This window comes from Bombus fervidus, chromosome 9, assembly GCF_041682495.2.
Source record: "Bombus fervidus isolate BK054 chromosome 9, iyBomFerv1, whole genome shotgun sequence".
NCBI classification, from domain to species: domain Eukaryota; kingdom Metazoa; phylum Arthropoda; class Insecta; order Hymenoptera; family Apidae; genus Bombus; species Bombus fervidus.
The window spans coordinates 12,043,084-12,069,317 of record NC_091525.1 but is presented as its reverse complement, the minus strand read 5'-3'; the positions used below and the strand labels follow the sequence as shown (position 1 = coordinate 12,069,317).

General features: G+C 39.2%; 2 protein-coding genes across 5 annotated transcripts in view; both read left to right on the top strand.

Moving 5' to 3' along the window:
- Positions 1-18,835, top strand: part of LOC139990929 (peripherin-2-like) — a 347,906-nt gene extending 329,071 nt beyond the window's left edge. Inside the window, exons 6-7 of one of the 4 annotated variants that reach the window (XR_011800693.1) lie at positions 7,302-8,896; positions 16,833-16,902. Coding sequence is in view for 3 of the 4 variants with exons in the window: in XM_072010588.1 (XP_071866689.1) it covers positions 16,833-16,900; positions 17,138-17,692 (623 nt within the window). In the remaining variant the exon portion in view is untranslated. Of the gene's footprint in view, positions 1-7,301; positions 9,553-16,832; positions 16,903-17,137 lie in introns of those variants that run through there. The other 3 variants (XM_072010588.1, XM_072010589.1, XM_072010590.1) reach the window with 3 other exon arrangements.
- Positions 18,836-18,876: 41 nt separating this feature from the next.
- Kl-2 (dynein heavy chain 2, axonemal kl-2) overlaps positions 18,877-26,234 on the top strand; it is a 37,796-nt gene continuing 30,438 nt past the window's right edge. The window contains exons 1-5 of the mRNA XM_072010597.1: positions 18,877-19,213; positions 19,480-19,937; positions 24,135-24,271; positions 24,349-24,691; positions 24,809-25,328. Of these exons, the coding sequence (XP_071866698.1) occupies positions 18,964-19,213; positions 19,480-19,937; positions 24,135-24,271; positions 24,349-24,691; positions 24,809-25,328 (1,708 nt within the window). The 5' untranslated portion in view covers positions 18,877-18,963. The remainder of the gene's footprint in view (positions 19,214-19,479; positions 19,938-24,134; positions 24,272-24,348; positions 24,692-24,808; positions 25,329-26,234) is intronic.

Genomic DNA, 26,234 nt, shown 5'->3' with positions numbered 1-26,234 from the left:
AAGTCGTGCAGAAAGTCGTTATGGTGCCAAAATCTCGCCATTATTTCTCGAGAACACTTGAAAATACATCGTCTGTTATTTGGGTCCCATTTCTTTTAGTAAAAGTTGAATATTATACGAAACATTAATTATGCGTATGTTCTTTATGCGTTCGCTTAGAAAAAGCTTACTATTTCAAATTCAAATAATTTAAACACGTGTTTAAAAATTTCCAGTAAAAGTTTGAAAATATAAAAGATCCATATTCCGATATAAAATTTCTCGAGCTTGAAATTTCCTTGGACATCGATTTTGGAATTGTACGATACTTTCGGTATATATAATATTTGAATATTTTATTATTAAATAAACTCGATGGTATTTTATAGTATTTGTAACTATAGTTAACACTGTAAGAGACAGTGCTATAATCCATGTGACGTCGATCTTTTTGAGGAACATTTGGTATATAAGAGGAAGCCTCGAGAAACCTGGATTCAGTGTTTGACCGACTCAGAAACACTTCACTCGTTCTTGAGACGCTCTCTCTTCGATCCTGCTATTCTCGTCTCTTGTCTGCTCTCGTGTCTGCTGATTTCTTCCCACGTATTACTTATGTAGGAACTTTGTCTGTTTACATTAAACAAAATCTCTGTTTTATTCTGTTCTAGGGGATTTTCATATCCAATCTTCCTGTTTTCTATTTTGCACAGAATATTCATACTATATAATTTCCATCTTCCATTTTATATAAAATTCTCTCTCTTTCTCTCTCTCATTTTTCTTAGAATTTTTACAAAGCATCTCTATTCTCTACTTTACATGGAATTTCCATATACAACCATCGTGTTTTACTTTATCATGAATTTTTATACTGCGCTCTCATTTTTTACATTACGTAAAGTCTTTATACGACGTTTTCATATTCTTCCTACATTACCTTCAACTAATTACAACTAATCCTATTATATTACGTTCTTTCTCTTATCGCCAAAATAACAATAAGTGTTATTTTAAAAATCAGCCAAGAATAAAAACTAAACGGACGAACCGTTAATAATGTCCCGCTTCGGATCAATTTCCTGAAAAACCAATTTAATTCCTAATGAAATCACACGTCGTCGAAAAGTGGGCAACAGTTCGAACACTTTCGAACCGTAACGCGCAAAGGATCAAACGATTCACTCGCTCGTCAACAGAACGGTAGATTCCGCGTGAAATTCACAATGTTAGCACGCAGGTTACACCATGGACGCTCGTGTACTTCGCGAACCGTCATCAGGATTCACGACCAGAGACCCGTATACACCAAACCGGTCGACGATTTTCGGAAAATCGAACGTACTCGTCGGAGGAACGAGTTCGAGCAGACCGTACGTGTACCGGTTATTCCGGTGGTCATTGTTTCCGTTGAATTCGATCAACGGGCACGATCGAGAAAACAGTTAGTCCCATTCCCATGGTCAGCGAACCGATTCGAGAGAGTGCAAGCTGCACGAGACAGCGGAAGCACTCGAGGAAATCCCTCGATGCTGGGTCCTGTCCGGCAATCGATTGCCGAAGAAAAGCGTTCCAGGAGAGAACGATGCACGCCCGTCGACAAACAACCGCGGACCTCCACGATCAACCTGGTCTTCCCACTCTTTCGCCCTCTGCCACTCGCTAAATTGAAATTCGATTCTACCGCGGAAAGAGACCAGTTCCGTGTCCCGCAGGATTCTCTCCGAGCGTGATACGCTGTGACAAAGATACTCTAATGCGACTGTGTTGAGATGAGCCGTGAAAGAATGCAGATGATTGTACAATTTGAACGTACAGTAGTTGGAATCGTAATCGATAGGCGATAGTTGCGATCTTGGAAAAATTAAAGGTGAAAGACTTGATTTTAGAAAATCTAGAAGATTAATTACTATGTTTTAATTTATCTTTTATTTACTTATATTATATATATTTATTATTTGTATACCAAGAACAACTATAACGCTTGACGGTAATAAAATTTATTACGATCTACGTTTGATTTGTAGATTGAAGTTGCATTAAACGAAGGACCTAACAAAACGAGTAAATATAAAAACTGCATGTTAATCCGCGGCGGAATCGGCTCATTAAATCTTCCACCGTTTCATTTCCCGCTTGTAAATATTTCAGCAAGCGGTATAGCTTCAACCATCCGAATTTAATAAGCATCTCGCTTTTAAACGCAACAATATTTCAGTGTTTCAGTTAATCACTAAACTTAATTTATACAACCATCCCTCCAGCATTTCGTTATCCGTAACCAACTCGGTTTCCGGCCAACGAAGCATACTTTTAACTCTGATACGAGAGCCATTGACACACTCTACGTATTTATGCAAAATTATACTGTGAAGAACGTAAAGATAAATCTTCGATTTAGTGTTATATTTACTAAATTACGACACTACTACTAAATTACTAAATTACGGATATTTATGAAGATTCATATTTTTACAACTAAAGACATTCGACGTAAACACGTTCCACGTCAGATCTTTTTATTTAAATCACTTTAAATCTATGCAGTTTCGAGGCAAAATATAATAGTAACCACCCTAAGATTTTTTAAAAGGGGTGTGCATTCACTGTAACTTCAATCTAGACGAAAAGCTTGATACTTTCTATGACACGGTAATCCCAGAACAGGATTTTCTCATCCTCTCGTCTTTCTATGTCTCTCTCTTTCTCTTTCTCTTTGAACCATCCTGAGGGAAGCCGGCAAGGAACATTAAAGCTGTTTTCACATTGTCGTTCGTGGAGGAACTCTCCGCCCGAGTACTTGCCATGGTAATCAACTGGAAGCCACTGGCTGGGTCCATTCCAGATTGCCCCTCGTTCAATTAGCATACATACGATGGCTACGCTCGCTTTCGGTCGCCCGCTGGCCCTTCGACCTATTTTCTTCTGAAACAGAAGTATCCCCCGCGCGTTAATTGATTTGACGTGTGTTCTTCTTCCTGTTCTTCGTGCAACGCGTTGTGTGTTTGGATTAATTTGGATTAAGCTTCCGAGGATTTTCTTTCGATTGGACTTCGTTGATTCAATCCGAAGTTTCGAGTATCTTAAAACCTGAACACTTTCGACTATTTTAAAAATTCGTTCAACTTCTTCGTTGAATTGATAGACAGCGACATTTGCGAATGATTCGCAAGTTATATCGATTAGCTAGTTGGACATAGTATAAAAATCTTCGTACACTTTATAAAAAGATAATTTTCATTTAAGAAAATAACGACAAGAAAGAAAGGTAAATTATTTGAAATCTCTCAAAATATATGCATATGATACATATAGAAAGATCTACGCAATTTTCACTTTAGTTGTACACTTTTACTTTCAAAGACAGTCTTTCAGAATGTTCCTCGATACACGTCAAGGTGTCTGTATAAAAAGACACATTAATACAAGAATCGCAATTTTCTAAGTGTCGACGACGACGACGAACTTCGCCTGCGTATTCGCCAGAAGCTCGTGCTTTTGTCAGACGAAATATAGCAAACTGTTCCGCCATTCCTAGTCGAAGTTTTCATACTTTTACGAGCCATTGGGACCATTCTTTGGTTCTTCTGGAATTTCAAAAAGTTTCGCCGACTACCATGGTAAAATAACAGTCAGAAACAAAGAAGAGACGTCTGTCGATGGCTTTTAGCGAACCTCTGGTTAACTGAACTATCGGAGTTACGTAATAATTTCCATTCGCCATTGTTACCAGGCGAATAAGATTTTCAGTGATTCGCCGTTTATCGTTTGTATACGAGGTGTGGTATGCAAAAATAAGACAAAAATGCAGAATATAATTCTTTCATTCGATGTCCCGTTTCGGAGAATATTAGGTTTGAAAAGTTATTTCACCAACTTGGTTAATTCCAGATTGGAGACAAGTGGATAATCGACAGGAGATTATTTTATAGACGAAAATAAGTAAAAAATGGAATTGAACTTTTTTCGTTTGAAGCTTCGTTCTAGTGAAAATCGAGTTCGTATTTGACGAATGTTGAAACTGGATTTTGTCGAAAATCTAGCATTACATGAAAAATTCGTATTCTACATTTTTAACTTATTTTTGTAGGATAATCTTTTGCCAATTATTCGTTTGTATCTCGTTAAAAGTCCATAAATTCCAAATTCATACGCGTTTGATAAACATTCGAACTCGATTTCCTCGGAAAAGCGATTCGAAGTTAAAAAAAAAAAGTTGCTCTCTTCGTATTTCGTACGCGGAATGACTTTTACACGGGCACTTTGCTCTGTAACACTTTGAAAAAGTACAATAGGCAGTTGAACGCGACTTTAAAATTAAAAAAAAGAAGAGGCGATACAAAATACATGAATATGACAATCTCGTTATACAGATTTCCTGTAAAGTACGGTTTGCCTCGGCGGAAATTCGCTAATCATTTTAAATAGCCCATTATTGATAATTTGGATTCGATGCTGCCCCCAATAATTCCACGATATGCGTTTAACATTTTAAATCGCTGCGTTACAACACACTTCGCGTCACTGATAAATTCCCTCGAATGCCCCATTCGATCGTTTCACAAACCCCCGATGTTTATCCCATCGCGACCATAGAACATCCTCTTGCGACAAAAGCGAGAGATTGCGGATGAAAGCAAAATGACCTCGTACGTGTACGTATATCTTCGAATTAACTTGGAAAGCCTACGTAAATTATTTCACGATTTTTATTGTATTTATTCGCTCGTTATTTCCCCTTAATATGATTTCTCGATATGAGATTTTCCGGATTAAATTCTAAAATGTTACAAACTCTTCGCTGATGTGAAATGTCACACAGTTTCTCTTTGTGCATTTGGCACTGAAATTAAAAGTTAAGTGTGTAATCTACAAATGATTTAATTGATATAACTCGTCCATATGTCTGTACATGTATACGTATATCTCAAATGTGGTTTAACCTGTTCTTATCTATGATGAATAACAGTGGAAACGTTGACAGAAGATTGTAAGGCACGAACGATCTTTATAGGGCAATAGACAACTAGTAGGAGGCGTGTATTCGCCCAACCCGATTAAGTTTCGTGTAAATTTCAGACGGATCCGTGTACCCGTGTCGTATTTCATAACTCGTTGCCCGTGTACAGTTCTCGTTCCTTTAATTTCCGCCTTCCTGCTTGGCCCCGGTACGATATATTCGCAGTTACCTCGCACCACAGCAAATTCATCTAGCGGCAATTACGAAACGATCTCTAGCAACCGATAAACCTTCCGCTGCAAGCCGAGCCTTGCATGCGTTCGGCTTAATGTAATTGAATCACGAATGAAACGATCATAGAATAAAATAAAAGAAAAGTCGAGGAACAAGTAATATCACGTTTATTATGCGGATCACGTACGACCGATCGAGCATCGTGAAACATTAAGGAGGACAAGCTTAAAATTTCTCCGACCATCTTGCAAAGTAGTTGTTCCAACCACTTGTGTTTCGTATGTGTACGAGAATTAAACATTGTTTTAGCTTTGTTATCGCGAGACGTCCTGACCTTATCCTGGCTTATTTCAAGGTCCTGTTGCTACACAAACAAATGTACACAGTTTTTTTTTTTTTTTTTTTTTGGCACTTTGGAAACTCGTACAGAAAACTAGCCACGATTTTCCAGGATTCTCTTTCAGCATCGTCGGCCAAGAGCCAACCACAGGGAGGAAGGAATGGTTTCCGTTCCCTCGGTTCATTGCCGAACATTTTTTCCGAAAGATCCATGTGCGGTCAGAAACATTCCCTCAGATAGGACCGGCGGCCTTCAAGGAATGTCTTTTTTTATGCTGCTCCAGCTGGCAGAGGATCGCTTCTTCGAGATTCCTTCCGGTTCCGATAAGCCGAAAGACTGATGAAGCTTCGAAAACCAAGAACAGATCTACCACTGTGCGATGGGAAGCTTCGTAGATTCTACGAGTATCTTTTGCTCCATCTAAGATTGACAGAACCATTAGTACGTCGAAAGAATTCTCTTTCGCAAAATTGTTGATGGTTTTGTTAAAACGATTCGTGAATTTTTAACTCTGCATCGATAATTATAATAATACTCGGAGGACCTTGTTCTTTTCATATTTACAAAACAAAGACAAATTTCGTAATAATTCTTCTTGCAGAAAACTCCTCGATCGTTGGTAATATAACAACATAATCGATATTCATTGGCTTGTTTCGTTGAAAGCTCGATAAGCTACACTGGTCTTAAGAAAACTGGAAAAACATTTAACGAAAAGATCGTCGTCTCAACTTGCGCGTAGCGTAAGAGTCGATTCTTATTAATCGTTGTAAGGAACGAATATTCATTGACTCGTAGGATTAATGATACCTCGTTGGAGGATAAAGTCGTTTGGTCCGCGTGTCTGATGTTTTAAAGGCTAAAGGGGAGCATGCCACGCGTTAAATGGACGACGGAAGAAGATGGAGGATGATGGATAGAAGTAGAAGCCTCGATGCTAAGGTGTTTCGTCCCGGTGATAAATAGCGGTGCAATAAAAGTGGGCCGAGTAATTCGGATGCCACGTTATCCGATCGTTGCGTTAAGGGAATAATAACCTGACTGGGGTTGCATGATGGAAAATGGAAGTAGTGGCTTTGCAGCTTCGCGGAATTCGTTTTCGATATAGCTCGGTTCACGGAGAGAAAGACAGGAAAATAACAAATAGAGTGACTGGAAAATTCTCTTCGATCGTTAAACGATTACTAACGATACTGTGGAGATCTTATTTCTCCCAAAGGATTTTAAAACAGGTTTTACATAAAAGTATACTAATTTGATCCGTAATTAGAGAATTCCGGTAAACAGACAGGATAAAACAAAATAATTCTGCTATACTGTTGGAATACAACGATATTTCACGCATAGGCACAATACCCTTACACAGACACTCACACAGCCATTTGAACAGGACACTTACACAGGTCATTACTGTATAGAGAGTGGGGTTCAAAATATTTAAGAGATCATGGGTTACTATTTAAGTTTAGTCTGAGAGTAACTGGCCAACGATCAACAATTCTTGTATACGTTGTTAATTATATCACTCGCTTATATACATCTGGTTCTGTAGTTCTGTTTAATAAACATCAACTGAATATTATTTCAACACAGACAGTTTGTGTCTTCCAAAGATTATTAATCTTAACTTCAAGATTCAATTCTAACATATACAAAATCCGTGAACAGCACGAAATAAGCTTCGGTTCTCGATTCCATACGACGACTATCCACCAACACGCTTCCTACGATATACATTAACCGAGAAATTTATTTCGCGTATATCTTACCATTATCTCCAATTTTCAGATAACCAAAGCATCGTGTATATAATGCCGATCAATCGAATACCAAGCAAAACGACGTTCTCTGCACCGTACTAGTAAAAATGCTCGTTACAACGATGATGAAACGACAGTCTCAACAGAGAGAAAAGGAAGTCGATGGAAGAAGAATCGGTGTGGGGCTGGTGGACAGGATGAAGGGAGGAGCTACAAAAGGCTGGATATCATAAACGACAATGAAACTCCCGAAGGAAGCTGGAACAAAGCGAGATGGTGGCGGTGTATACGTGTGCAGCTTTGAAAGGACAGTGACGACGTACAGCGTGGACGTTGGACGGAGAAAGGGAAGAAGGAAAGAAAGAAAAGGGCAGAACGACACGCCGGGGGATCGCTCGAGTCTCTCTGATCGGTCAATAACGATTTCCCGGGAATATAAATGTCTCCGCGAGCAGTCGTCCGGGCTGTTCGATTCGGCCCGTGTCCGGCATTGCCTTTTAATCTTGTAGCTTTGCCTCTTTTAATCTCGTTCCATCGACCGGCTGCACCCTTCCATGCCGCTCTTTCCCGTCCACTCGTTCATTCGATGCAATTTCTCTTTTCGTACGTACGGTCGAAATCATCGCTCATTCGACTGTACGAAAAAATCTGCTGGTTGCATGAGAATCGTTAATCTTGACGGATGAACCGAAGATGAAACATCGTTTCGACGTAACGATTGGAAAATAGTAATTATTCGGTGTATAATCGCGTCTTGATTCTGCTTATCGAATTAATTTCATTGGTCGCTTTCAAATTGAGAAAGAGTTTCAGGCAGAGAAAATTCAAGAACCGTCTAAGCATAAGCTAAGTCTAAGAATCTTCAATTCCTGTGCTACTGTACCATTTTCGATAGGATCGCGATAAGATTCCAATTGCCTCTCGCATTCTCGCCATCGATATTCCACCAAACTTCTACATCTCTAAACGCACACCAAACTACTGAAACAAAAATATAAATAATACGTTTACCAACATTTTCTTCGCTCTCCTCTTATTAACGGAGAACCGATTCGTCAATCCTATGAGATCTTCAACGGAAGACAGTTCGATTCTGATCGAAAAACTTCAATACCCGGAACGATTCTTTGCTTTGGCCGAAAAAGAAGCTGGTTCTCGGTGAGTGAAATCGTACCTTAAAGTACACGTATTCAGACGTAACTTCGAATCTTCTTCAATTTTTCCGATGATATACCTCTAAACGCCTCGAAACGATACTATGCGCAAAGCTTCTTCCGGTTCTTCCTCGAGCTATCTTTTACAGGCTTCGAAACGATGTATCGGTAAAGAGAAAGATTGCAGGGAAGATTTGGAAGAGTAGATTCGTCTCGGGGCAGACTGAATTTCCTCGAGGGAGAAATTGTTGCAGGCAGCAGCCTCGACGGTGCTTTCATCAGCGACAGATTTTTCTCGTCGAACGCTAAACTTGCGGGGCGAGGTGTGACGCGCGTGCGAGGGCCTGTAAAGCTGGCTTTTGTCACTTTCCCTGGCTCGTGCATCGAAAATCCACGCCCTTTGACGCCTCTGAAAAGTTGCTGCCGACAGCGATCAGGTTTGACGAGCAATCGACACCGATAATCAAAGGTTCGTTCTTTTTTCCTTTGCCACTGAACAATTTTTACGTAGAACGCAAAAATTCAATTACACCACCTGAACTGAACCACTCAAGCTTGCAACATTTTTCTTTTTTCTTCCTTCTCTTTTTTTTTCTCTCTCTCCGCGTTTAGAAGTAACTTAAACAGCCAAGAACCATTCTATCATTTACGACGCAGCGCTATTGTTAGAAAAATGATGTTTCTGTGCGCGGTTCTTACTCGATAACTGCAATTTATATTGCTCTATTATAAGCAAAAAAAAAAGAAAAAAATAGAAAATGGACGGAAGGAGTGAAAATACAGAATTTTGAATTTTAGAGCAATCCGCGATGATCGAAACACGGATAAAAGTTCGATATCGCAAATGTAGAAAAAAGAAACATTCGTATCAGGACTGAAAACGCAACGTCCATTGTTCCCCTATATTTCCGGTTATTTAAGCTTATCATTGGCCCGACGATTCCGTGGGATCATGGGAGATGGATCAGGATATTTAGAGTGGCGCATCAATCTCGCATCGAGCTCCCGAATGGCCGTTCGGTTGCTCGCAAATCCACGTCGTTTCACCGGCCGGTGCATTAAACAGGATTTATATTTCCTCGAATAGGAGCCGATGGGATCGATCGGTATTGTCGACTGAAAGTAGCGCCATTTTGCATCTTATTTAGAGGAACCGTGCACATGCGAGCAATTCGCGATTCAGTAAAAAGAACCACCTCCATATATTTTCAAGTTGGTTCCAAATTTTATCGGTACAATTACGACAGCCGTGTCTCGTTACAGCGCGAATAAAAGTTCAAAATGCTTTGTATAATACATACAATACGAGCATAAAGATTTGTCATATAAGTATTCAAATATTTTCGTGAACCAACGTATCCACCACATTATAAAAAATTCTACTACACTCTGTTTAAGGCAGTGAGTTTACGATATTTCCATTTTTGTGTATCTTCGTCCCATTAAGTTTCGATTTTATGAATTCTTCGTTGGTTATTACGGTTTGCACCGCACCTCGCATGTAGATCTACGATATTCTTGAGTTGAGTTTACTGGTACCGGTGCAAGGGATCGGCATCCGTATACCGGAAACGATAATCTCAGAGGGTGAAACCAAGTCTTGTAAATCCGTGGAATAACACGATGTCTGGTTGTGTCGTTGCGTTGAGGAGGGTCACAGGATTTTCTACGGATAAAGGATATACACTGGGTTAGGTTACGTCTCCGAAAGCGTTAAAGCGATTAAAAGATAGGACTCTGAAGGGGAATTTAAGAATCAAACGGTTCGGTTGAAGAATATTCATTAAAAATTCATTGTATTCATCTGTCAAAACGCAAATAACTTACTTCCATTCGTCGTGAAGACGTTATTTACTGCGAGAAGATGTCGCAGACGTTGCTAAATTTTCAGACAAATTTTTAGAAACGATATTCGCAACGTTACTTCTCTCCCCCTTTTTCACTCGATGTAACCTTTAAAATCTCTATAATCTGTAAATTCTATTGGACGAAATTGCGAAATTTCAATCGTGAATTCAGCCACGAAAGAATTCGCGGAAAACGAGCGGAGAATCCGAGACACGCGGTGCAGCAGCGACAGAAAGTCGACTCTCGATTAGGAGGACAGGCGACGATCGAGCAAGATCCCGTCCGTCAGAGTGGTTCCCGCTGGAGAATCGAGCGACTTGGCGTGGCTCTTGACAATATCTACGGCAAGAAGGAAACCGACGAAAGGGTTCGGTGGATCGTGGTAACAGTCGGTCGGGTCGCATAAATCAGCTGCACGAGACCCTCGAGCGGCAGAGGTGTCGGGGCCGGCAGGCCGAGCCGTCAATAAAATGCAAAGTCGGAAAGATAAAGTTAAAGATAAGCCGCCCTCGGATCCACACAGAGAGTACTTGGACGCTGAGTCCACCGACGAGGAGGAGAGACAACGTAAGATTTACGAGAAAAATATTAAAGGCTTCTTCTAGCGACTCTCCTCTGCCATCCAGTTTCTTTTATTTTCTACATTTCTACCTTCCGCTATGTAGCTCTCCTCCCTTTGCCAATTCCTCTAGTTTCCCTGTATTTTTCTTCCGATTTTCCTCCCCGATTTTCTTATTCTTTCCAGAGTCACCTTTATCTCTTTGGTTCTTCGAACCTGTTATTCCGCGATGAATTATCTTGAGATGTTGGTATTCGCTAACCTTCTGCGCAGGTTTGTCGCGTGTGATTTACGATACATTAGTTGAGTATTTGAAAATTGGTATTAATACATTCTTCTGGCGAAATTCGATGGAATTTTGATGAAAGATATTCAAATATCGCGTAGAATTTGTATCGGATTGTATGGAAAATTTGTATTATTTTCAAGATCGAAAGATGATTATTTCATGTACATGAATTTCTGTGAAATAATGGAATGCTGAATTTACGTACAGCTGCCCCTGGATGGATATGCCGTTGTAACACTCCAGTTGGCATACTTGTAATTCTCAACGAGAATTAATTGTGACGTATTCGGTAATAAAAAAAAGAAAATTAATGAGAAAAATCAAGATCGGTCGGTACAGAAAATGTTTTTCAATCAGAAAAAGTTAGATCTCGTGTACCAGTAAAGAACACGCTATAAATGTTAAATCTCAACTGAAATATTTAACTACATCCGTTCCATTTATCAGATACATCGTTTGTTTTAGTCTTTTTAAAACTGAAATTCCAGTTTTAAATAAGTTAATCGTAACACGAATGTTGCGCGACATTATAAAGTAAGAGGATGAAATTAGAGAGAACAGTTTAGCAAAGATTCTTCGTAAATTCTTTTTCGCTGCGTTGGAATTTTTATTACGACGTAAGTGAAACTACGATGAAAGTACAGCAATATCGAGCCGTGAAAATGAAGAGTGGTAATTGGCGGAAAGGAACTCCACCAGGTCTAATATTATGTATAGCTCGCTCCTCGATGTTCAATTTACCGTTATTAAATGCCGGATACTCAAAACAAGTAAATTAGAAAGTTTTGTTTTTCTCAAATATTACTCTTCTTCGATCATTCCTTCGTCCTATGTTGCAACACCTTCTTTGATCGCTATAGCCACTTTATGTACTATATTTTCAGTCACAAAAGAATCATTTTATAGTTAACAAACTTTCAATCTATTTTAAATATTTTCCTATATTTTATAATTCGCCTCTTCAACCCCCTCCCCTCATTAAAATCGTTTAATTCCGCTAAACTTCCTTATACAGTGTGACACGAAAGAACGTTAGAGTCATTCCTATCGATCGAAAATGAAATATATTTTTAAAAAACGTTCTTCGTTTATGGTTCCCTTCGTTCGCGAATTTAATAAGATTTTATCGAGACAGAAGCGTTTAATGGAAAGTCTAAGATTTTTGCTCGGCCTTGTAGCTCCGACTAACAGAAACTGGGGGGAAGATCGTTCGAACGAGCCTGAACAATGGGATAGCATCGATACGAGTGCGCCGGGGGTTGAATTATGACGCTAAAGGTGGCCGCTCTGGTGGACGATTAATCGGCGTATCCGAGTTCCTAATTTGTCTCTGGGTTTATGGTAATTCGAGAGCCGTTTCTCGGACCGATTCGAAGGAGAAACGTGGCTAATTCGTTGCTAGTTTAGAAAGTAGGTAAACTGGATAAACCAATACCTGTCTGTCGAATAACGAGCATTCGAATTGTGAGCACGGGGCTTTATTCGAAATATCCAGCGGGTGTCTGCAAGGAGATTTAGCAAGCATAGGGTGGTGAGAAACGAAGGAAGGGAGAAGGTTGAAACTACCCTGCGAACAATTAATGTCACGGACTGGCTGTGGATGATCGAGGACGGCAATTCGGCGCCGAGGACTCGTCGCAAAATCGCCAATGGGATTTAATTTCATATTAACCCCTTCGCAGTCGCTCTTCGTAATTGAGGGGATGAAATCGTGAATTACGTAGGTGCTAGAATCTTTTTTAGTGCGTTTGAAAAATTTCGTTGATCTATGGTTGTTAACTTTTTTTTTAGTCCTGTCTTATGATAATTCTAAAATGTAGAAGATTATTCTAGTACCTGTAGCGTTATTGGTCGTATTCAATGTAGAAGTTTAATTGTTTTTTCAATTGAAACGTAATTACACAGTAGGTAATTATTAAATACGTATACCTATTTCTTTCTATTACACCAGATTAATTACGATCATCCAGGCATAGTGTATTTCTTGTCGTGTATTCCGAGTCAGCAACTTTGTCGATTAACTCGACGAGAAATAAAGCTGCAAAGTTATAAAACTCTCATTTACAAGGCACTGACACATTCCTATCGTACGTCTTCGTTCTTAAATGTCAATTTCGATTTTATCACGAGAAGATGCGATTCTATTCGAAGGCCGAAAGACTGAAATCGATGCTTATCATCTCGGAACTATTAACATCATTTTAAGGAGAATCATCTATGGCTAATCTCTAATCGACCTAGAAATAAGCCAGAAACGAATCTACAAAATCACAAATATCAATTGCAAAAGAATAAACACATTGGTCCTGTCGTATGTCTTCGTTCCTCGACTTTGGTCCTTCCTATCGCGAAAAAAAATTGGATTCTATTGGAGGAAGGAAAATTTGAAATCGTAGCTTGTTACACAGCCTCAATAGCTAGCAGAGGATGGCGAAATAATTTCGCACACCGCGCAAAGTGCCCGTAATTACGTCGACAATGGTCGCTATGTCTGTGGCGCTCGCACGCGTGTTAATACACCAGCATGGCCAAGCAAAAATGTTTGCCACGATATTCACCGGGGTTCGATCGTGTCCCACCCCGGTGGCACCATGGTAAAAAAAAAAAAAAAAGGAATTACTTTCGCGTTGAACGCGTAACGAAATTGTAACGGTTAATCCGGTGGACGAGAATTTTATTGCGAATCGTTATTGCCGTGTCCCTGCGAGCCCAACCCCCGACCAACCCCACTCATCCACCGATCGATACAATGTTAATGAATTTTAATAAACAGAACGACTGACTTTTCACGATCACCACTGGGAAATTCGCGTAATCGTGCTGCTAATCGAGTGGTTCACCTCCGAATAAATCCCCGAAAAGCCACGCCCATCTTCCGAAAAAAATAATTAACATTTTCGTCGTGTTTTTACGATCAGTAGCCGTGAATTTTAATGAAGAGGACATTTTTTAATCATCGCTGACAAATAATTTCGAAGCTAAATTAATTGCCGAGTGAATAACTATGTGAAAATTTGCGCTCTCTAAAAAAAAAAAGTAATAAATATATGGCGGAAATTAATTTTTTGAATAAAGATTGACTTCCTGTAATCGTCACTGAGAGATTCTCATAATTTCGCAGTTAATCCAGTATTTATCCAGATAAACACTCGAAAGTCAACTCCTATTTCAGATAAATTAATAAAAATCAAATACTTCTGCAATCGCAACAATTTTTCGCCAACATTGCTGTAGAATTCCTATAATCGCGTTTCTAATGAAATGACTGGCCAAATAAACCTCCGAAAATACCAACCTCTCATTTAAAAAAAAAAAAAAAAATGCAATAGAATTCGCGTATATTTCATAGCATCGCGATAACGTTCCTTCCCCTTGCAATCGCAACGCTGGTATGAAAAATTCAATGGTAATTCGCCGATTCAGCGATGATCCTCCGCACTGACGGCAGGCCGAGCATTTCCATGCGTGTCGCGAGAATGTCACTCTCTTTTTCCGGTGAAAAACGCAGCTGGAACGTGTGCCTTGCTGTTCTTCCTGCTGGCAATACATTTTCCATTATCGGCCGATGCTTCGCGCGTATCGCGCATTCCGCGTAACGCTGCGCGGATTATCGATGTTCCGTGCGAGATCCGGGAATTCACTCGCGATGCTTTTTAGGAAAAAAAAAATGTCCAAAATGATAGCGATTAAAATTCGAATTGTCGCAGTTGGACCAAGCTGTAGGAGAAATTTTTAGAAAGAGGAAAAATTTCGAACTGCTGATACATACGAATGGTATTAGATTCTTTTTGGTTGGATTTGCCTTCGGCTGAGAATGAAATATGCAAAATGTCTTGAGTTTTTTAAAAGTTTTCAGAAGATAAAATTCGCCTGGAACATGGTGTTAATATAAAACGAGTACTTGACTCTGGCAAAAAAGGATAATCCATTTGCAGTAGCAAGAAAAACGGGAAAGTATCTTAATTATGATTATGGAACTCACCTCCAAATAAAAAAGTAGCAAAAAGATACTTAAATCTAAGGGAAGACAATCACAATAAATTAGAAGAAATGAAACAGTAAACAGGTTTGGCGAAACAATCCTGTTAAGACGTAGAGCATCGTAAAAGTCGGCAAGTTGAAACACTCGCTTGTGTTTTATGACACACGGACTGTCGAGCAGCCGAAGGCAACAAATTTTCACTTCCAAACCTGAAAAAACCCATATTCCAGCTTTCTCCGTCGTTACATTCCAAACACTATCCGTTCTCGCCATTTCCTACCACTTTCGTCGTAAAACAACCTGTGCAAATATTTTACAAATATTTGATGTAGAAACCTTGTAAACAATACATCAGATGCAACAGACGCATCGCGCGAACAAGATAAAATGAATTTCAGAAATCTTCCTTCGTTTTAATGTCTTTCTGAAGTATCTTTTACTGTACAGGTCTAGAACTCATAAATACGTAATCCAAAGTTCTATAATCTAAAGATTTAGAAATCGAAGTTTTATAACCCAAAGCTGTATGATCCAAATTGTTGTCGTGAATTCGTGATTCAAAGATATATAATTCAAAGTGCAAAGATGAACCGAAAATCCGATGCCTAATAGCCACGGTCGAAGCACAACGTTTCCGCGCGATAGGCTCCTGTTCAAATCATCCCGTGTGCAAAATAGCCAACAACAAGTCCTTGGATGGCGTTGGAAGAGTCAACAACCAGCAACCTTCGCAACCGAGAGTCTCGTCAGCAAGTGACGTGCTCCTTTCGCGAATACGTCTTTCGCGACTGCTGAACAAATTCGTGAAATCCTCGCGTCACTCGCATAGATGCAGCGAGGGAAGAAAAGAGAAACGACGAAGAACGAAGAGTAAAAGAGAAAAAGCATACCACGAGGAACGTGACAGGATCACGATGTAAAATTTGTGAAAAATCATAGGCATGGAAATCTGCGTGACAGTAATAAGTCCCTCGGGTTGAGACAATGTTTCCTACAGCATAATAAAAGGAAAACGAGAGAGAGAGAGAGAGAGAGAGAAGGGAGAGAGGGAGAAAGCATCGGTACTATCTACATAATACTCGCTATCATAGTCTAATAAATTATGGCAACGTGTCCTCCCGCGGCGCCTCGATCACCCAACGTGTTTCCTCTTCCGCCGATTCACTAGCTGGCCGCGATTTATCGTTCCTGTTAGATTGCCAGCAGCGAAGTCGTATCCTGAGGGTGGCACAGAGGGTGTGGTGGGTTTGGTGCTCTTCTGGTTGTATGCGCCTTCGAGAAAGCGGGGCGGAGAAGAAGAGAACTAACGAAAAACGATATCGGAACGGACAGGAGAGATTCTTAGAAACGAATGTGTCCGATTTAACTCTCCCGTCGGATTTAAGGAGACCCATCGCGATCGCTACTTTCGATCGCCGTCTAACGAACGATCTTTACGATCGGAGAAAATTTGGTCCCGGTGCAGAGTCGTTCTTTAACTCTTTGACAAGAAAGACTCGGGAAAATTTTAGATACATGGTAAATTTGATATTTTATATAGTATCATAGATAACGCAGCTGTCGATACACACCATGGTCCTAAATTCACGTTACCATTGGATTTCACGCGAACTTGATCAATTTTCAAATTCGATGATCATGCGCTTCTGAAAAGAAACAAGTTAGGGAAATAATTATGTATTTGGTGAAGTGGATATTGACTGACACGTTGATGTATTCTGTTGCAGGGCACGAAGTCGATGAAGTTCAAGAGGAACTTAGACCGATCTACGATGAACAGGAACTGTCGAACCTGGTTAGTAGTTTAACTGAGATCTTAGAACATAAAGACGGATAACGATCGTGAAGAAATTTCTTAATGCACAATACTGGATAGATTGTGAATAGATTCAGCCTTATCCTAAATACCGACAATTACAACCTTCGCAAGAAAGAAAATAAATTAGAAGATCAATCAACCCTTTGATATTAACATTAATCATAATTAAAAGTTTCAGTTAATAAGTGAAAAAAAATCTTCCTCTTCTTGCAGGTCAACTGTGTGAAAGACATGACGACCCTGGGCGGAATAAGGAAGGAGGACTGGTCCTACTACTTGGAATTAACAATTCGAGAGTTCTTTCTAAATCCGAACTTCACCACCCTGACCATCTATTATTTATACAACAGACTCACTGCTTCTCTGTCGTTCCCTATTGTACCGGTATACGAGCTCACCTACTTCATCAGGGAACCACAAGAGATCCTGCGAGCGGACACATTTCGGGATCGCGTGTTGTTCGGCTCGGTGAACGATAAAGTAGAGCAACACGTGCTGTCGGTTGTTCAAAACGTGCTGTCGCCGATCTTCCTCAAGATCGAAACCTGGCCAGACAGTATCCATCCAGAGAGGATTCTCGCCCGCTTTGTTCGGTGGCTTAACTCGTGTTTAATTAGTCGGGGAAAGTTTTCCGGGGAGCACGGTATCGTAACGATACTTCAACGAGCTGAACCACGAAACTTTCTTGTCTCCTCCAAGATTTTCTTCTCTTTTTGCTCTCCTTCCCTCTCTTTCTCTCCCTTTCTGGTAAACAATCTGTGGGTGTAAAACCGCCAGCTATAAGTTTAATTGGGTAGCAGTGGACGCTCTAGAATCTTCAGGGGCGAATGTCCCGCGTCAATGGCCTTTTTCAAAATTCAAATCTGCAAAATTCAGCTTGCTACTTGAGAGAAACTTGTCGGAAGCTTTTGTATAGTTTAGATACGGACTTCTCATAATATTGCCACTTTGGGGTAACAATTTCGAGAGCGATACTTTTAATTCTGATGCCTGAAATTTTCCACGTTCCCGAGCCCTTGAAAGTAGGAAGTTTCTAAGTTAATGATAGAGTTAACGCGGTACTTCGAATGATCAGGTTTCATGGAAATTTCATAAATTTGTAACGACCTAGTTTCATAACTTTCTCTGATACTTTATTCGTGTCTTCGATTCCAATTTAGACTTTACTTATTTACAGCCCTACTATTAACAGGCATTGAACGACGATCAACTAATAGTTTGTCTACATCGAAACTAACAAATAGCTTTCAGTAACGAAAGAGGGTTTGGAACAAAGGACGATCGGCCAACATTTGCACAGTCTCCTCGGCTTAAGCTCGCAACAACCCCGACTTGACGACGTTACCAAGCGAATTTGTAACTTCGGCCGCGCAATCCCTGTTACCGCATCGCGCCGCGCGAACTTTCGGCCCAGTGTCGACCAACAGAGCGAGAGAAGAGAAGAAGGACTGAAAGGAGAGGGTGAAACAGGAAGGGTGGAACGAAGTTATTATTACCATAATTTTCAACTAAATGCACTGCGCAACTCGCCGCCGGTAAATTCGGCGTCGATGTTTGCACATGTACGAAAGGCCACGAACGACGGATTATTAGGTCCACCTCGAGTCAGAAACGATTGCATTGTGTTTGGCTGGAAGTCGTCTCATTATTTCTAATGGATCCGCGATTCTAACTGAATCGAAGGAGCCGTTCTCCTCTAATTACGAGGACATGGTTTTAAACGAGGATCCTAGAGTTGAACAGGACCTGACACTTTTACCAATTTCCATCTCTGTGAATTAGTCTGTTCTGGATCTCTCATAGTTTCTCGAATCACAATTATTAATCTCTGCTTTCGGAATCATAAAAATTAAATTTCAGTGGGAAATTGTTTGAACGAAGTGGAATAGAATAGCTGAATCCTTTTTTTTTTTTTTTTTTTTTAATTATATCGCGATAAGTTATAACGAAAGTATTGGAGGAGCAGGGAAAATATCGATAAAGCTTATTCGTCTTCCTTAACCTGAGATACATGCGTGAAGGCGGACTTTTATACGAACATGGACACCTTCTTCTGCAACTTAACAGACCTTACGTACAAAATGCTGGGCTTAACGGTGATATATGTACCTCGTGAGGGTAGCAACCTGACCGAAGAGGACTGCACCGATAAGGAGTTGGTCAAGAGGATGGAGAGTGTGGTAGCCTACTGGACCACCCAAATAAGGATAGCCCTCTCAGACCAGGAGCAAGCGACACCCAACGAATTGTTGTGTCTAAAAGACGAGTACGACTTTTGGATTTATCGATGTTAGTAATTTCATTTCGTAAATATTTCAGGAGTATGTATTTGCTTGTAAAGCATATTAGGTCTGGGATTTCTGGATAGCTCACTTTAATAAATCTCTGTACGCTGATTATAAAATATTAAATTAATATTTTATAATCTGAACGTCCGAATTTGAATATTTCAATGTAAATTCTAATAAAATGTGTATAACTCCAGCTTCCAGAATCTAAGCTTCCATTCCTTCTTCTAAACATATTTGTACCACAGAAAATTCTTTCTCTAACAGATGACAATCTCTGCGGTCTCAACCATCAGCTTCAGAACCCAACGGTGAAAATAATAGCAGAATTCCTATTAATAAGTCATTCGACTTATGCTCGCCAGTTCTTATCATTAATAGATGAGATCGAAGACGGCGTACAGGAAGCAAAATCTAACATCGAGTATCTTCGAATCTTGTTAGATCCCTCTGCAGAATTAGAGAAATGCACTATACCATCAAGCATCGAGGAACATCTGATGATAATCATACATCTGTTCAGAATAATCTGGTTGAATTCGCCGTTCTATAACAGTCATGAGAGAATAGAGAATCTCTTCAAGGCTCTTAGTAATCAAATTATTATCCTGTGTCGAGATTATATCGACTTTGATGAAGTATTTTCTAAAAAGCCTAGAAGATCCATGCAAAAGTTCAGAGAATGTATAGACGCCTGTGAAAATTATAAAGCACTGCATGACAAGGTTAATATTCATTTTTCTTCGTATTGAGGCATTGAGAGCAAACGTGAACTAACTCTAATATTCAATAAGTCGTATAATTCACCATAAGTAACACTTACTACATTTTTATTTATGAGATGTTCCCTATTATACTTTCATATTCCTTATTTCATTTCGACATTTTATATTCTCAGCCCCATATCTCGTGAACTCATGATAATGTGTAAATTTCTATATCTCACGTTTCCTATTCCTTACTCCATTTCTCAAATTCTGTGCTTCATATGAAATATGCACAATCTAATACACACATCTAATGTTCCCTACCCTACATCACTGCTCCATTCCTTACATTTCCTACCGTTCATTCTATTTATTCCTCGTTTCGTTTTCCCTATCCTAGTTCAATGACTTCACCCTTCCAATTTAGACGCAAGACAAAATTCAGAAAATGTTCACGAAGAGTATGTTTCCTATAAAAGATAAAATGCATCGCACAAACAGCGCGTAAGAAACCGTCACTTTCCCCAAACGAAATTCGCTATCGCATAAAATGAAGTTCATTTCCTATAGATTTCCCACAAAACCCACAAATAATGGACACTTTTCACAAAATGAAGTTCATTGTCCCACAAAATGAAATTCCTTTTCCACGAACGAAATTCACTAACCCGCGAGATGAAATTCTTTTCCCACAAAATGGATTTTTTTCCCAACGAATTTCCCACAAACCGCGTCAAGGGCTGGCACTTCCCATACTTGAAATTCGTGATCGCTAACATAGATTTAGGAAATTTGTTAGTTTGATTTGGAATATAGGGAAAAGTAGAGTACAGGATTTGGAGTACAGAGAAGAATACACAGGGTATGGGCATAGAAGGTGGAAAAAGGGCTGGTGGAAAACGTATGATAGGATAAAGGATATGGAAATATAAAATATGAGATGTCGGATGGAGATATGTGCTGTGGGAATAAGAATGGAAGATATGTTTCAAGGATACTTGGATATGGGACACAGAAGAGGAAATAGGACATATGAAACGTTAAACGTAGGAAGAATAGATGTATATGCTACAAAAGCAAGGATAAAAGATATTTCCTAGTGATACGGGATGTGGGATATAGAGTACCAGAAAAAAGAATGAAATATGGGATATGGAATGGAGAAATGAAGTGTGAGAAGTAAGGTGAAAGATACGGATATATGTTAGGAATACTAATAGTTGTAGAATATAGGATATGAGATAAGCTATATGAAATATGGAATGTGGGATGGAAATGTGAATTGTGGAATAGCTTTGGGATTGTAGGTATTAGATGTTGAATGTAAAATACAGAGTATGTCAATAGTATGGAAAGTGAGGTAGAAATCGTGGAACCTAATATGTAACTTTTGAGATGTTAGGTATAGAAACTGGTTGCATGATACATAACATAGGATGTGGGATATGAGATATAGGACATAGAAGATGGAATAGGATACAGGATTTGGGATGTGTGATCTTGATAGAATCATGATCTAAATATAATTACAATTTGATGTTATCCGTAATATTATAATTAAAATGGATCTTGTTAAAAATAAACAAGTGTCTGAAAAAGTATCTTAACGATAATATATAAATGTACTTCATAAAAATGTAGTAGAATCCACTTTTGCTCTAAATGCCTGATATTTCGTTAATCGTTCGATATTTGCTTTTACTTTTTGAATACATATAATGCTTTCGAAAGACTGTTTGAATGTTCACCGTGTTATCGCGTACAAATTCAGTCGACGGTCGGTGCATTAAGGGACTATTAAACGACGTGTGCGGAGTTACTTTGGATACTTAGGAAAGAGCCGTTAGGCAAAGTGAGGAGTTCCCGCGTTAAGCGGAAGTCACGGTAATTGTACCCACCCTTTGGCCGGTTCACAATGATCCCCGTGAACGCGGGAACACGCTCCCATCCCTGTTAAAATAATATTCGCCGAGGCGAGCGGCTCGAGCCTGCAATTAATCTTATCTTCCTTTAATCGCGACGAATCGTGGTAAAACAACACGCGAGCACCCATGCTACGTGCAAATGAACGTAAAAGTATTGCTAAGCCCACTGCGCGACTGATAATTTTAATATCGTCACAAATTAAACGAAAAACTCAGTTGAAAAAGTACAATAAATAAACTGTTCATGTTTATACATTTGTATTTAAAAATTTACAAACTGGACACGATATTCAAAAACATACAAATTATTCAAAGTACCGGGGCATTAGTTATAATGTTTCGAAATTTCTATTTGAGTCCTGTTAGTTTATCTACATTCATAAAAATATGAATTAGCATAACATCGCAGTCTAATGATGACTATTTATCTAATCTATTTTCGTCGATATTTCGATTTTGATACTATTTGGTGTACTTGATGACTGAGACAAATTTATAAAATTAAGAAAGAAAGCAAATCACATCTTAGACTGTCATCGAACAATCTCGTAACAGAAAAGGCTGCAAAAAGGGAAACGTTTGAAGATAATTCGTCAATCTCAAAATTAACATTTTATCCTGTGCAACGAGGGTGGTGTGTTGTCGCCGAAGGGAGGGTTGCCTCTGGAACCGGGTCAAGTTTTCGCGTTAAACGGAAGTCACAGTAACCTCGACTTAGGCGTTTCCCGTGTGGCTAGATAAGCGTCGACAGGGATGAGAATTGCCATGGGCTACGTATCGCATCGTGGTTATTCTCGCGAACTGAGGGCGCAGGAATCGTAGTCAAAAGATCTGAAATTCTCGATTTTTCCGTGAAAAATCTCAATGGTCATCCTATGAATCATCGATAGAGAGCGAAACAACGTTCCTTAGTGAATCACAAAGAGTTTTGACGTTGGCAACGATACTTTTTATTCTTTGTAAATGTTAAAGCGTCGTAATGTTAAAGATCATGCAAATTAAAAAAGATTTTGTACATTTAATTAGCAGATTTCTGATGATAGCGCATTTATGAGAAATTTAAAAGCGTGCAAATATACAGAGTGCGCAATATAGTGCGAAAACAATTTCAACCCAAATTATTAAAAAACAGGCGTCACAGCGAAAAAAATAGTACGATAGCAATGGAGCAACGAAATAATATTGCAATTTCGATATTCCGATTGTTTATGAAGCTCTCGAAAAACGATCAAGTGCGTCCCTTTCGAAAATGAATCGCGATCCCGCGATTGATTGTCCAAATATAAACGGGAAAAATATAAAAATGGAAGAAAGCCAGCCTGATTGTTGACAAGATACGAAATGACGTAACAACATTATGCACTCGAACGCTTTGAAATTGAATCGTCTGGTGTGTCAATGGCGTTCCTAGAATGATGTTTGACAAGAGAAAATTCTCGTGCACCCTGTAACAATGCGATACAATTTTATATAGAAAAGTCTATAGCCCGCATTTCGAGGAATCATAAAAGCTTCTTCAATACTATATATCTAGAAGATATCTACTTTTAAAGTATCACTTTCACTAAAATGAACGAAATGAAATATATACCATGATATAGAGATAATTTATAGAATATATAGAACATTTATTTATATGTAATAGAAACGAATAAAAGAATAATATAAATAGACATAATAGAGATAATAGTATAGAGATACGAACATACCATGAATGGAATATACTTATTGTCAGAATTCAAACGACTAACAGTTCGATAGTAAAATAACGAATTGACGAAGAATTATTTCTTTATACTGAAAGTTTCTGGTATAAATAATACAACTTTTAAACTTTTATCCACATGGAGATAAAAATAGAAAGAAATATTTATGCGTATGTAATGTAGGTAATATGTAAAATAGAAATAGTATTAATAATTCATACGATAAAGCATTAACGCGAGATAAACTAGTTGATGGCGTTAAAAGAGGATAGGAGGGGCGAATTACGACACATTCCCTGTTCATTCACCCCTGGTAGACTGAAAGGAATGTATACACCATCCCGTGGAGATGGTGGCGAACTGTTTTCACTGGCAGAACAGCCGATAATACAGAATAAAATGGGATAAGCGTATATAGAGGGTGAAACAAAAGCTCATTTAACGGCTTAAAGTCACATTCTCCATCGCGGATCGATTTGAATGCGTCACTAGGCCGGATATTAAACGACTGACTCGATCGTGCGTAATATTTTCACGAGACAATTCTTTCGAATAACAGTGATCTGTGTGTGTTTGTCTTGCAGATAGCGCAAGCCCACAATAGCCTAACGGACATACCATGGGATTTAGACAGGGACAATATATTCCAGCATATTGATATTTTCATTAGCAGGTGCCACGACATGATTGAGATCTGTCAGGCGATGATCGATTTTGCCAGGTAATCAGTCTGCACCTCTTCACGCCCGTCGACCGACGATTTGATCAGGGATTAACCCATTGGCATACTAAGCACAGAATAGACGAAACAACGGAAATAATGAGACCGATGTTCGGTGGAACGAAGGGAGAGGAGCGCGAAAGGGTGTGTCAAAAAATCGAAAGATTATTTCACGAGGCATTGGAGAAGATCGAGCAGGAGTCCAACAGAATCCTCGATGTTCATTACGGCATGTGGCACGATGATATGTTTACCTTTCGCAACGAAATGAAAGATCTAGAAGTCATCATCGAAAACCTAGTCACGTCGATTTTCGCACGCTTGAACAGCGTACAGGAAGCAGTGGAGGATTTTCAGAGTTTCTACACTTACATGAATCGCAAGAAACTGAAAGCTCTGTTCGATGCTAAAACGATCGAGGTACGAAGCTATTAAACTCTCAAATTTTCAAAATTAAATAAGGCGTCTTAGAAAAATTATATGGAAGCGAAAATTTAAGGAAAGCGAGATAACAGAAAGATTTCGTTTCCTCCATAGATATGGAAGCTCTTCAGCGAAGATATCCAACGAACGAAGCAGGAGATACTGGACGAAATGGAGGAGTATCCTTCGATGACTCCGTATTATGCAGGCAGAGCATTGAACCTACGACTGAAAGGTGCTCGTTTGCAATCAACAAGAGAGACGCTCGAGGAGGCCATGTGGATGCCTTTTTGCGGTCTTAGCGAGGATATCTACTATCAGCACGATCTTCTAAAGAAATCGATCAATGATTTCGTTATCGATATATACATGAAATGGATACACGAGGTCGGCGAAAATCCACGTGTCAAGCTTGATCGTTTCCTTATGCGACGCAGCGACTCGTCCGCTGGATTACTATGCTGCAACATCAACCCGGACATTTTGAATTTATGCCGCGAAACCGCCTATTGGATTACTCTCAAATTCACTATCCCTGTTCAAGTTCAGATAGTTTACGATAAATGGGAAACTCTGAACTTCGTTTACGAGAGCGTTCTTGCTGTAGTTATTAGCTACAATAAGGTGATTAAAGGTCAGTTGGTTGCGATATTAAACTATTAACAAGCTTTTAACAATACGCCGAAGATTCATTAATACCACACTGGGAATTTTACATGTAATATCAGAATTTTCTACTGAATTTTTGCCAACCACGATCGTCTACTATCTCCTCGATTATTCTAATATTTTGAACTCGATCAGAAATTACAGCGGTCATTGGAATTTCATACGTATATGAATTAATGCAGATTGTAGAATAGAACGAACCTCGAGGTCTTTAAGTGACATTAAACGATATTGTAAATGAAATATCGTTATATGTTCTATGTTCCGCAACTTCTTAATTTTCTTCTTCCTTTCATCGATGCCGAATACTTCGATTACGGAACTCGTAGAGTTCCGTCGAGCTGATTAATTAAAACTCACTAAATTGCTTCTTCCAAACTCACTAACTGACGTTCTCCACGTCATGGCAAATTCTATTAAACGTATATACATTTTCTGATGCATCAAACCCTGTGAATACGTCGAGTTACGAAGCAATAATTAGTGGCGTGGCGCAAATTCCGGTTGGACCTTCATTTTCCAAAGACCGCGGCGTGTCCGCTATTTATCACGATGGATTGACACTTCCATCGATCGATGAATATTTCTAAATCGATGAAAATACACTGGCTGACGAAAGTATTTGAACATCTACTTTATTCTTATCTGGAATGTTATTCGTCTACTTTTTTCTTGTTTGATGTTTCTTCCTTATCATTTGTATAAATCTAAACAACTCGTAGACACGTGTTGGAACAAATTCTAGCAGATGTTTCGAAGTTTCAAACGTTGTGGTGTGCACGAACTTTCCGTTTGTATTTCGAGTTCTGGAGATTGCGAAATAGTTGGTCAAGTACATTTCCCTTAGAAATACCTGGCGCGTCTTTCGGCT